We start from the raw sequence: 13,834 nt of genomic DNA, 5'->3' as shown, positions 1-13,834 counted from the left end.
GGAAATGAGATGTTTGAGGACAATGTGTGGTGTGAGGTGGTTTGATCGAGTGAGTAACGTAAGGGTAAGAGAGATGTGTGGAAATAAAAAGAGCGTGGTTGAGAGAGCAGAAGAGGGTGTTTTGAAGTGGTTTGGGCACATGGAGAGAACGAGTGAGGAAAGATTGACCAAGAGGATATATGTGTCGGAGGTGGAGGGAACGAGGAGAAGAGGGAGACCAAATTGGAGGTGGAAAGATGGAGGGAAAAAGATTTTGTGTGATCGGGGCCTGAACATGCAGGAGGGTGAAAGGAGGGCAAGGAATAGAGTGAATTGGAGCGATGTGGTATACCGGGGTTGACGTGCTGTCAGTGGATTGAATCAAGGCATGTGAAGCGTCTGGGGTAAACCATGGAAAGCTGTGTAGGTATGTATATTTGCGTGTGTGGACGTATGTATATACATGTGTATGGGGGGGAGTTGGGCCATTTCTTTCATCTGTTTCCTTGCGCTACCTCGCAAACGCGGGAGACAGCGACAAAGTATAAAAAAAAAAAATATATATATATATATATATATATATATATATATATATATATATATATATATATATATATGTATATATATATCTATCCCAAGCTCTCTCATCCCCAACAGACTTCATCCTTGCCCCTCTTTCCAAAACTCTTGCATTCACCTCCCTAACAACCCCATCCATAAACAAATTAAACAACCATGGAGACATCACACACCCCTGCCGCAAACCTACATTCACTGAGAACCAATCACTTTCCTCTCTTCCTACACGTACACATGCCTTACATCCTCGATAAAAACTTTTCACTGCTTCTAACAACTTGCCTCCCACACCATATATTCTTAATACCTTCCACAGAGCATCTCTATCAACTCTATCATATGCCTTCTCCAGATCCATAAATGCTACATACAAATCCATTTGCTTTTCTAAGTATTTCTCACATACATTCTTCAAAGCAAACACCTGATCCACACATCCTCTACCACTTCTGAAACCACACTGCTCGTCCCCAATCTGATGCTCTGTACATGCCTTCACCCTCTCAATCAATACCCTCCCATACAATTTGCCAGGAATACTCAACAAACTTATACCTCTGTAATTTGAGCACTCACTCTTATCCCCTTTGCCTTTGTACAATGGCACTATGCACGCATTCCGCCAATCCTCAGGCACCTCACCATGAGTCATACATACATTAAATAACCTTACCAACCAGTCAACAATACAGTCACCCCCTTTTTTAATAAATTCCACTGCAATACCATCCAAACCTGCTGCCTTGCCGGCTTTCATCTTCCGCAAAGCTTTTACTACCTCTTCTCTGTTTACCAAATCATTTTCCCTAACCCTTGCACTTTGCACACCACCTCGACCAAAACACCCTATATCTGCCACTCTATCATCAAACACATTCAACAAACCTTCAAAATACTCACTCCATCTCCTTCTCACATCACCGCTACTTGTTATCACCTCCCCATTTGCGCCCTTCACTGAAGTTCCCATTTGCTCCCTTGTCTTACGCACTTTATTTACCTCCTTCCAGAACATCTTTTTATTCTCCCTAAAATTTAATGATACTCTCTCACCCCAACTCTCATTTGCCCTTTTTTTCACCTCTTGCACCTTTCTCTTGACCTCCTGTCTCTTTCTTTTATACGTCTCCCACTCAATTTCATTTTTTCCCTGCAAAAATCGTCCAAATGCCTCTCTCTTCTCTTTCACTAATACTCTTACTTCTTCATCCCACCACTCACTACCCTTTCTAATCAACCCACCTCCCACTCTTCTCATGCGCTGGTGGCTGATTCATGTGAGAAACTGCAGAAGCTGGTGACTGAGTTTGGTAAAGTGTGTGAAAGAAGAAAGTTAAGAGTAAATGTGAATAAGAGCAAGGTTATTAGGTACAGTAGGGTTGAGGGTCAAGTCAATTGGGAGGTGAGTTTGAATGGAGAAAAACTGGAGGAAGTGAAGTGTTTTAGATATCTGGGAGTGGATCTGGCAGCGGATGGAAACATGGAAGCGGAAGTGGATCATAGGGTGGGGGAGGGGGCGAAAATTCTGGGAGCCTTGAAGAATGTGTGGAAGTCGAGAACATTATCTTGGAAAGCAAAAATGGGTATGTTTGAAGGAATAGTGGTTCCAACAATGTTGTATGGTTGCGAGGCGTGGACTATGGATAGAGTTGTGCGCAGGAGGATGGATGTGCTGGAAATGAGATGTTTGAGGACAATGTGTGGTGTGAGGTGGTTTGATCGAGTAAGTAACGTAAGGGTAAGAGAGATGTGTGTAAATAAAAAGAGCGTGGTTGAGAGAGCAGAAGAGGGTGTTTTGAAATGGTTTGGTCACATGGAGAGAATGAGTGAGGAAAGATTGACCAAGAGGATATATGTGTCGGAGGTGGAGGGAACGAGGAGATGAGGGAGACCAAATTGGAGGTGGAAAGATGGAGTGAAAAAGATTTTGTGTGATCGGGGCCTGAACATGCAGGAGGGTGAAAGGAGGGCAAGGAATAGAGTGAATTGGAGCGATGTGGTATACCGGGGTTGACGTGCTGTCAGTGGATTGAATCAAGGCATGTGAAGCGTCTAGGGTAAACCATGGAAAGCTGTGTAGGTATGTATATTTGCGTGTGTGGACGTATGTATATACATGTGTATGGGGGTGGGTTGGGCCATTTCTTTCGTCTGTTTCCTTGTGCTACCTCGCAAGCGCGGGAGACGGCGACAAAGCAAAAAAAATATATATATATATATATATATATATATATATATATATATATATATATATAGAGCTTGGGAAGTGAGTCAGTTGTTGTTCGCTGATGATACAGCGCTGGTGGCTGATTCATGTGAGAAACTGCAGAAGCTGGTGACTGAGTTTGGTAAAGTGTGTGAAAGAAGAAAGTTAAGAGTAAATGTGAATAAGAGCAAGGTTATTAGGTACAGTAGGGTTGAGGGTCAAGTCAATTGGGAGGTGAGTTTGAATGGAGAAAAACTGGAGGAAGTGAAGTGTTTTAGATATCTGGGAGTAGATCTGGCAGCGGATGGAACCATGGAAGCGGAAGTGGATCATAGGGTAGGGGAGGGGGCGAAAATTCTGGGAGCCTTGAAGAATGTGTGGAAGTCGAGAACATTATCTCGGAAAGCAAAAATGGGTATGTTTGAAGGAATAGTGGTTCCAACAATGTTGTATGGTTGCGAGGCGTGGACTATGGATAGAGTTGTGCGCAGGAGGATGGATGTGCTGGAAATGAGATGTTTGAGGACAATGTGTGGTGTGAGGTGGTTTGATCGAGTAAGTAACATAAGGGTAAGAGAGATGTGTGGAAATAAAAAGAGCATGGTTGAGAGAGCAGAAGAGGGTGTTTTGAAATGGTTTGGGCACATGGAGAGAATGAGTGAGGAAAGATTGACCAAGAGAATGTATGTGTCGGAGGTGGAGGGAACGAGAAGAGGGAGACCAAATTGGAGGTGGAAAGATGGAGTGAAAAAGATTTTGTGTGATCGGGGCCTGAACATGCAGGAGGGCGAAAGGAGGGTAAGGAATAGAGTGAATTGGAGTGATGTGGTATACCAGGGTTGATGTGCTGTCAGTGGATTGAATCAAGGCATGTGAAGCGTCTGGGGTAAACCATGGAAAGCTGTGTAGGTATGTATATTTGCGTGTGTGGACGTATGTATATACATGTGTATGGGGGTGGGTTGGGCCATTTCTTTCGTCTGTTTCCTTGCGCTACCTCGCAAACGCGGGAGACAGCGGCAAAAAAAATATATATATATATATATATATATATATATATATATATATATATATATATATATATATATATATATATCGCTCATACATGTACATATACAGACTTATACATATACATATCAATATATACACATATACATACATATACATACACATACAAACATATACATATATATACATGTACCTATTCATACTTGCTTGCCTTCAGTCCATTCCTGGTGCCACCATGCCTCACAGGACACAGCACTGCTGCCCCCCACTTCAGCGAGTTGGCACCAGGAAAACAGACAAAAAAGGCCACATTCATTCACAGTCTCTAGCTGTCATGTGTAATATATGTGCTGATAACCATGAGGAAAAATGAAATTACAATCTTTAGTAATTCCTTGTTGATGTGGCTGGCTTTCTGAGCACTATGGGCCCCTTAAAGATAGAAGGGACTCTTGAGGCAGGAATTAAGTAGTAATGTATACATGTTTTTTTGTGGATGCTCACTGTAATTGGTAACACCATGGGCAAGAAGTTCCCTTCAATTAGGCTCTGTCTTTTGCAGCAAACAGAGAGAGTTCAATGATGTCAGAGACCTCTCTTCTGCAAAGGAGCCCATCATACCCTCTTCTCATGTGTAACACAGTTAAAAAATGCTGGAGTCCCATAAAAGGAATCTTGGGGTTACATATACTGTAATGATAATGATAAGAATATACCAGGTGTATGTGTGTGCGTGTGTTACACTCACCTGACCCTTCTTTTACCTATGCACATCTAACTTATAAACAGACATAACATCCACACACCCTGCTCTTGATCCCTGTTCTTTATGTTAATATGTATGTACATTACAGACACTCACCTTCTCCTGGACCATCCTGTAAACTGTATAGCTAAAGACACACACACACACACACACTTAAGGGATTCAGAAGGGATAATTTTAGTGGGTAATGTAAGGATATATGAGGAACTGAGTAGCTAAGTCAGAAGTGTTTTCAAGGAGGCAGAGATTAGCCCTAACACCATTGAGATGGAATGGGGAGGAGGTTTTGGAAGTCATTGAGATATCTAGAAAAGGGTGTAAAAAAATACTAGAAGGACTTGTCCTTTACAAGGCACATGGTCCTGATGAAATTTCACCATGTGTGCTGAAGATACTCTATATGAATTATTGCTCAGGATGTCAGGGGTATGGAAAAGCGGAGACATCTTACCTTTATATAAGAAAAGAGAGCAGGAGCAGGTATTGAACTGCAGACCAGTCTCACTAATGAGTGTGATGTGGAAGGTTCTTGAAGAAATTTATTAGAAAGTAAGTGCATGACTTTCTATGGAGGAGAAATTAAGTGAGAGACATCATGGATTTAGGGAAAGGAGGTCATGTGTAACTAACCTCTTAAGAGTTCTGTGAAGGAGTTATCTCTCTTTGACAAAAGGGAAGACTGGGAGGATTGTCTGTATCTGAACAGCCAGAAAGAATTTGACCTTGTACCCCATGGGAAGCTGATTAATAGGATGGGTCACCTGGCAGGATAGAAGATTATCTCATTGGGAGAGAGCAAAGGATTCATATTAGAGAACCTATTCCAAATGTGTTGAGGTGACTAGCAGAGTGCCACAGGGATCATTACTCTTCGTGATCTTTGTTATTGACTTGCTTGAAGGTATATATTCCTGCCTGAATATGTTTGGAGATGATGTACAGATTGTGAGGAAAATGAAAAGATGGAGAATTGCATCAGTTTACAAGGAGAATTGGCCTGAAACATGGTTGATGAAATTCAGCCCGAGCAATCATATAGTGATGAAGATGAGACAAAACGAAAGATGGCCTCAATGTGATTACTTCCGAGCAGGAAATAAGCCTCATGATTCTGAGTGAGAAGGCCTTGGGAGTTACATCTTCCCTAACCTGTTGCCAGAGTCTCATAATAGGAGAATATTTAAGGACACACTGGTTTTGGCAAATATCAGAATAGCTTTTAAGTATATGGATTAGGAAATGTATAGCAAACTGTTCATATCCTACAGAAGGCCAAAATTAGAATTTGCTTCTCAGGTTTGGTCAGTGCATTTTAAGAAACACAAAGAGCTCATAGAGACAGTCCAGAGGAGGGCACCAGAATTAAGAGAGCTAAGTTACAGGGAAAGGTTGAAGGCTTTAGATTTACCCATCTTGGAAGAGAGTAGTGAGGGGTGACCTGATCACAACCTTTTAAGTTTTCAGAAGAGATAGTTGATGTGGACAGAGGACATAACATGAAATTAAATAAAAAACAAGGCTAAGAAAGATGTAAAGAAATCCATTAATAGGATGAGAGTGGTAAATGAATGGCCATTAATAGGATGAAAGGGGTAAATGAATGAAACATAGTGCCTGAGGATATGGTTGATGCAGACAGCATACATAGATTTAAGAGAATGTTGAAGAGATAGAGCCCCACAAGTGTAAAACTTCCTCTCCATGCAGTACAAATAGGTAATTATACACACAAAGTTAGATTTTCAAAAGCCACAGCCGGGAAAAACAGAATATATCCTCAAGCAGGTCAGAAAGATCCTGTCAACAAATCTAACTGAGGACAGTTAACAACATTGTAGTAAACTCAAGGAAGAAAAGAGAAAGTAGGATAGGGGATGATGACATTGATCTGAGGGATTGTCAGAGGAGAGCAGTGGGGAGTGGGTTGGAGAGCTAATAGCCATCACAGTATGACAACTGTAGCTACTAGTCTATGGAAATGGAAATATTCAAAATATTCACCCCCTACGTTAGTCCAAAATTAGAATATATTTTTCAAATTTGGTTAATACACTTAAAGAGGCATAAATGATACCAGAGATGGTCTTGAGGAAGGAAGTAAAGATGCTGCCAGAATTAAGAGAGATTATAGAGAAATGCTAGAAGCCTTATGTATGACATGTCTATAATGGGAGAGAGAACAAGGAATGACCTGATCACAACTTTTTCAGTTTTTAAAATTAATTTAATGAGGTTACTGGTGAACAGGCCTTCAAAAGATGCAGGGATAGACTAACCAGAGAACATAACGTGAAATTAAGCAAGAAACTTATTAGAAAATACATACAAAAGTACTTTAATAGTACAGTATAAGAGTGGCAGATGATTGGAATAAATTGGATAAGGAAAGTGTGATTGTGCATAGTATATAGAATTCAAAAAGTCATGTGATAGTAGAAGAGATGGTCCCCCTTGAGTGTAGAACTCCCTCCCCATACAGAACAAATGGGTAATTACAGAAAAGTACACTTACACATTTTGATTGTCCCACTGGTTCAGTAGTGCTCACCTCTACACACCACCGCTAGTGTGACAACCACTTATAATTGTTACCTGTGGGCCCACCTGTAGAAATGGAATCCACACACATTCATCTGTCTACCTTGCAGGTATCACTGCCTCACATTCTCACCTCTTGACCCTTCTACAGGTATGAGAGCCACACACATTCATACCCTGACTCTCCTTCAGGAATTGGAGCCACTCAAACTCACTTCCTGACCATCCTTGAGGTATAGTAACCACATACTTTCACATTCTGACTGTTTTGCAGGTATGGCAGACACTCACATTCTGACTATCATACAGTTATGGCAGCTACTTATTCACCTCTGTACACCTTTGCAAGTATGGCAGCCACACACATTCACCTAACCCCTGTGCAACTATGGCAATCACAGAATGTCACTTGTGGACTCTCCTGTAGAAATGGAAACCACACATATTCATCTGACTGCTTTACAGGTGTCACAGCCTCACACATGAACCTCCAAACCCTTCTTCAAGTGTAGGAGTTACATGTAATCATCACATGACCTGCCTGTAGGAATGAAAACCGTACAAATTCGCCTTCAGATCATTCTACAGGTACAAGAGCCACATGTACTCACCTCCTTGATCTTCTTGCAGGTATGGGAGCCGCAAAAATGGCCGGCGACGCACACGGTCCCGCGCCATAGACCCCGTGGGTGCGGCATCCTCCTCCCAAAGTTCCTCTGACCTCAGTAGCCCCAACGAGTCTTGCTACAGCTTCGTGCGACGGGCCCTACAGGTAGCCTCCGACAATAGCCAGCAGGTTGATTGAGGCGGATAGAGCAGTGTTTGTTCCTCTGTGTTTATATCTACACTTCCATTCTCCTTTTTTCTCTCCAGTTATTGATAAAGGTTGGGGCCATCTTGTAATTAGTCATGACTGATTTTACTGTAAACACCTGTAGATTTTCAGATGTTCACAGATAAGAAGCACACATATTAGCTGATGGCCCCAAGCTTTCATTTACACTTCACTTTTATCAGTCTAACTCATGGGAATTTTGATAGTTTTACATCTTTACAGTCATTTTTCATATTAGCTGAAATTTAATTTTTTTCTATAAACTAGATGACAAACAAAACATCTGCTGTAAGTTTACTTCCTCCTGCACTGCATGTTTGTAGGTTCTAGATGCAAGTGCACCTTTTTTCTAGATATATGATTGATGCTTCAGCATAGTCTATAAAACAAAAGAAATAGCATTCTAGGAATTGAAAACATAGCACTCGTATAGTTGAATACACTGAATATTAACAACTATGGAAATGTAGTACAATACCTTGTGAATGTATAAGGCTTAGTAAGTCTTTCTAAAGATAGCACGTGGAACAGTGAATGTTTAGAGTTAGCACAACACAGTCTAGATTATTAGTGTTTAATATCTTGGTCAAAATGTGGTACAGTATCAATATCTTACATACCTTGGTGAGATTTAAGCTTATAAGGTAGTAATTGTTTGAATACTTAAATCTGTTGGGTGTAAAATATATGTATTAGAATATTTATTAATTATACTTGATTGCTGTTTCCCCCGTTAATAAGGTAGCACCAGGAAACAGACGAAGAACGACCCATCTACTCATTTACATACACACACACACACACACACACACACACACACACACACACACATATATATTTTCTTTTTTCATACATATTTGCCATTTCCCGCATTAGCGAGGTAGTGTTAAGAACAAAGGACTGAGCCTTAGAGGGAATATCCTCACTTGGCCCCTTCTCTTTTCCTTCTTTTGGAAAAATTAAAATGGGAGGGGATGATTGCATATATATAGTTTTTAACTGCTCGTATATACATGTATATGTGTGGGAGTATGAAATACATATTATTATTATTATACATAATTGCTGTTTCCCATGTCAGTAAGGTAGCTCCAAGTAACAGACAAAGAATGGCCCATCCACTCATTTACACACACACACACACACACATATATATATATATATATATATATATATATATATATATATATATATATATATATATATATATACATATTTATTCCCTGGGGATAGAGGAGAAAGAATACTTCCCACGTATTCCCTGCGTGTCGTAGAAGGCGACTAAAAGGGAAGGGAGCGGGGGGCTGGAAATCCTCCCCTCTCGTTTTTTTTTTTTTTTTTTTTTTTTTTTTTTTTCCAAAAGAAGGAACAGAGGAGAGGTCCAGGTGAGGATATTCCCTCAAAGGCCCAGTCCTCTGTTCTTAACGCTACCTCGCTATCGCGGGAAATAGCGAATAGTATGAAAAAAAAAAAAAATATATATATATATATATATATATATATATATATATATATATATATATATATATATATATATTTGATGCATTTTACATGCCTTCACCCTCTCCATCGGTACCCTACCATACAACTTACCAGATTTACTCACCTTTATCCTCCTTGCCTTTTTACAATGGCACTATACAATTCATTATGCTAATCCTCACCAACACAGTCACTCTTTAAATTCAACTGCAATACCATTTACTCGAGCTACCTTGCCACATTTCATCTTATGCAGGGCGTTCACTGCACCTCTTCTTTCTTCACCAAACCACTCTCCTTGTCCTCTCTCACTTTGCATACCACCCCAAACAAACACCCTATATCTGCCAGTGTATCATTAAACACATATAATAGTCTTTCAAGACCTACATATGCATATCATATTACAGGTGGTGCTCACTCCATATTGTTTATCAAGGCCTACAAGCTGGTTACAAAAGGAATTCCTTAAGATATGCCTTGATAAACGAATGCTTCCTAGATCCATTCTGCTGCAACAGTTGTTGTTGATATCTCGTTGGCCTATTTATGAATTTCAGTGAATCATTTTGATAAAACACATTGAACTATCAAAGGTTGAGATGAAAGGGGGGGGGGGTCGATGTGCTGTCAATGGATTGAACCAGGGCATGAGAAGCGTCTGGGGTAAACCATGGAAAGTTCTGTGGGGCCTTGATGTGGAAAGGGAGGTGTGGTTTCGGTGCATTATTACATGACAACTAGAGACTGAGTGTGAACGAATGTGGCCTTTGTTGTCTTTTCCTAGCGTTACCTTGTGCACATGCGGGGGGGAAGGGGTTGTTATTTCATGCGTGGTGGGGTGGCGATGGGAATGAATAAAGGCAGCCAGTATGAATTATGTACTTGTATATATGAATTTCTGTGTGTGTATATATGTGTATACGTTGAGATGTATAGGTATGTATATTTGCGTGTGTGGACAAGTATGTATATACATGAGTATGTGGTTGGGTTGGGCCATTCTTTTGTCTGTTTCCTTGCTCTACCTCACAAACGCGGGAGACAGCGATAAAGTAAAAAAGATATATATATATATATATATATATATATATATATAATATATTTTTTTTTTTTTTTTTTTTTTTTTTTTTTTAATACTTTGTCGCTGTCTCCCGCGTTTGCGAGGTAGCGCAAGGAAACAGACGAAAGAAATGGCCCAACCCCCATACACACGTACATACACACGTCCACACACGCAAATATACATACCTACACAGCTTTCCATGGTTTACCCCAGACGCTTCACATGCCTTGATTCAATCCACTGACAGCACGTCAACCCCTGTATACCACATCGCTCCAATTCACTCTATTCCTTGCCCTCCTTTCACCCTCCTGCATGTTCAGGCCCCGATCACACAAAATCTTTTTCACTCCATCTTTCCACCTCCAATTTGGTCTCCCTCTTCTCCTCGTTCCCTCCACCTCCGACACATATATCCTCTTGGTCAATCTTTCCTCACTCATTCTCTCCATGTGCCCAAACCATTTCAAAACACCCTCTTCTGCTCTCTCAACCACGCTCTTTTTATTTCCACACATCTCTCTTACCCTTACGTTACTTACTCGATCAAACCACCTCACACCACACATTGTCCTCAAACATCTCATTTCCAGCACATCCATCCTCCTGCGCACAACTCTATCCATAGCCCACGCCTCGCAACCATACAACATTGTTGGAACCACTATTCCTTCAAACATACCCATTTTTGCTTTCCGAGATAATGTTCTCGACTTCCACACATTTTTCAAGGCTCCCAAAATTTTCGCCCCCTCCCCCACCCTATGATCCACTTCCGCTTCCATGGTTCCATCCGCTGACAGATCCACTCCCAGATATCTAAAACACTTCACTTCCTCCAGTTTTTCTCCATTCAAACTCACCTCCCAATTGACTTGACCCTCAACCCTACTGTACCTAATAACCTTGCTCTTATTCACATTTACTCTTAACTTTCTTCTTCCACACACTTTACCAAACTCAGTCACCAGCTTCTGCAGTTTCTCACATGAATCAGCCACCAGCGCTGTATCATCAGCGAACAACAACTGACTCACTTCCCAAGCTCTCTCATCCTCAACAGACTTCATACTTGCCCCTCTTTCCAGTACTCTTGCATTTACCTCCCTAACAACCCCATCCTTAAACAAATTAAACAACCATGGAGACATCACACACCCCTGCCGCAAACCTACATTCACTGAGAACCAATCACTTTCCTCTCTTCCTACACGTACACATGCCTTACATCCTCGATAAAAACTTTTCACTGCTTCTAACAACTTTCCTTCCACACCATATATTCTTAATACCTTCCACAGAGTATCTCTATCAACTCTATCATATGCCTTCTCCAGATCCATAAATGCTACATACAAATCCATTTGCTTTTCTAAGTATTTCTCACATACATTCTTCAAAGCAAACACCTGATCCACACATCCTCTACCACTTCTGAAACCGCACTGCTCTTCCCCAATCTGATGCTCTGTACATGCCTTCACCCTCTCAATCAATACCCTCCCATATAATTTACCAGGAATACTCAACAAACTTATACCTCTGTAATTTGAGCACTCACTCTTATCCCCTTTGCCTTTGTACAATGGCACTATGCACGCATTCCGCCAATCCTCAGGCACCTCACCATGAGTCATACATACATTAAATAACCTTACCAACCAGTCAACAATACAGTCACCCCCTTTTTTAATAAATTCCACTGCAATACCATCCAAACCTGCTGCCTTGCCGGCTTTCATCTTCCGCAAAGCTTTTAGTACCTCTTCTCTGTTTACGAAATCCTTTTCCCTAACCCTCTCACTTTGCACACCACCTCGACCAAAACGCCCTATATCTGCCACTCTATCATCAAACACATTCAACAAACCTTCAAAATACTCACTCCATCTCCTCACATCACCACTACTTGTTATCACCTCCCCATTTGCGCCCTTCACTGAAGTTCCCATTTGCTCCCTTGTCTTACGCACTTTATTTACCTCCTTCCAGAACATCTTTTTATTCTCCCTAAAATTTAATGATACTCTCTCACCCCAACTCTCATTTGCCCTTTTTTTCACCTCTTGCACCTTTCTCTTGACCTCCTGTCTCTTTCTTTTATACGTTTCCCACTCAATTGCATTTTTTCCCTGCAAAAATCGTCCAAATGCCTCTCTCTTCTCTTTCACTAATAATCTTACTTCTTCATCCCACCACTCACTACCCTTTCTAATCAACCCACCTCCCACTCTTCTCATGCCACAAGCATCTTTTGCGCAATCCATCACTGATTCCCTAAATACATCCCATTCCTCCCCCACTCCCCTTACTTCCATTCCTTTTTCCATTCTGTACTCAGTCTCTCCTGGTACTTCCTCACACAAGTCTCCTTCCCAAGCTCACTTACTCTCACCACCCTCTTCATCCCAACATTCACTCTTCTTTTCTGAAAACCCATACAAATCTTCACCTTAGCCTCCACAAGATAATGATCAGACATCCCTCCAGTTGCACCTCTCAGCACATTAACATCCAAAAGTCTCTCTTTTGCGCGCCTGTCAATTAACACGTAATCCAATAACGCTCTCTGGCCATCTCTCCTACTTATATAAGTATACTTATGTATATCTCGCTTTTTAAACCAGGTATTCCCAATCATCAGTCCTTTTTCAGCACATAAATCTACAAGCTCTTCACCATTTCCATTTACAACACTGAACACCCCATGTATACCAATATATATATATATATATATATATATATATATATGTATATATGTATATCTATATATATATATATATATATATATATATATATATATATATATATATATATATATATATTTTTTTTTTGCCGCTGTCTCCCACGTTTGCGAGGTAGCACAAGGAAACAGACGAAAGAGATGGCCCAACCCACCCCCATACACATGTATATACATACGTCCACACATGCAAATATACATACCTACACAGCTTTCCATGGTTTACCCCAGACGCTTCACATGCCCTGATTCAATCCACTGACAGCACGTCAACCCCGGTATACCACATCGATCCAATTCACTCTATTCCTTGCCCTCCTTTCACCCTCCTGCATGTTCAGGCCCCAATCACACAAAATCTTTTTCACTCCATCTTTCCACCTCCAATTTGGTCTCCCACTTCTCGTTCCCTCCACCTCCGACACATATATCCTCTTGGTCAATCTTTCCTCACTCATTCTCTCCATGTGCCCATACCATTTCAAAACACCCTCTTCTGCTCTCTCAACCACGCTCTTTTTATTTCCACACATCTCTCTTACCCTTACGTTACTTACTCGATCAAACCACCTCACACCACACATTGTCCTCAAACATCTCATTTCCAGCACATCCATCCTCCTGTGCACAAC

General features: G+C 40.9%; 1 protein-coding gene across 5 annotated transcripts in view; it reads left to right on the top strand.

Moving 5' to 3' along the window:
- Positions 1–13,834, top strand: part of fid (fire dancer) — a 227,176-nt gene that overhangs the window by 174,354 nt on the left and 38,988 nt on the right. For 3 of the 5 annotated variants that reach the window (XM_071658267.1, XM_071658269.1, XM_071658265.1), the window contains exon 7: positions 7,707–7,872. In XM_071658267.1, the coding sequence (XP_071514368.1) occupies positions 7,707–7,872 (166 nt within the window). The remainder of the gene's footprint in view (positions 1–7,706; positions 7,873–13,834) is intronic. The other 2 variants (XM_071658268.1, XM_071658270.1) reach the window with 1 other exon arrangement.

This window comes from Panulirus ornatus, chromosome 66 (genome assembly GCF_036320965.1).
Source record: "Panulirus ornatus isolate Po-2019 chromosome 66, ASM3632096v1, whole genome shotgun sequence".
Taxonomy (NCBI): domain Eukaryota; kingdom Metazoa; phylum Arthropoda; class Malacostraca; order Decapoda; family Palinuridae; genus Panulirus; species Panulirus ornatus.
This window is presented reverse-complemented; position numbering and strand designations above follow the sequence as displayed.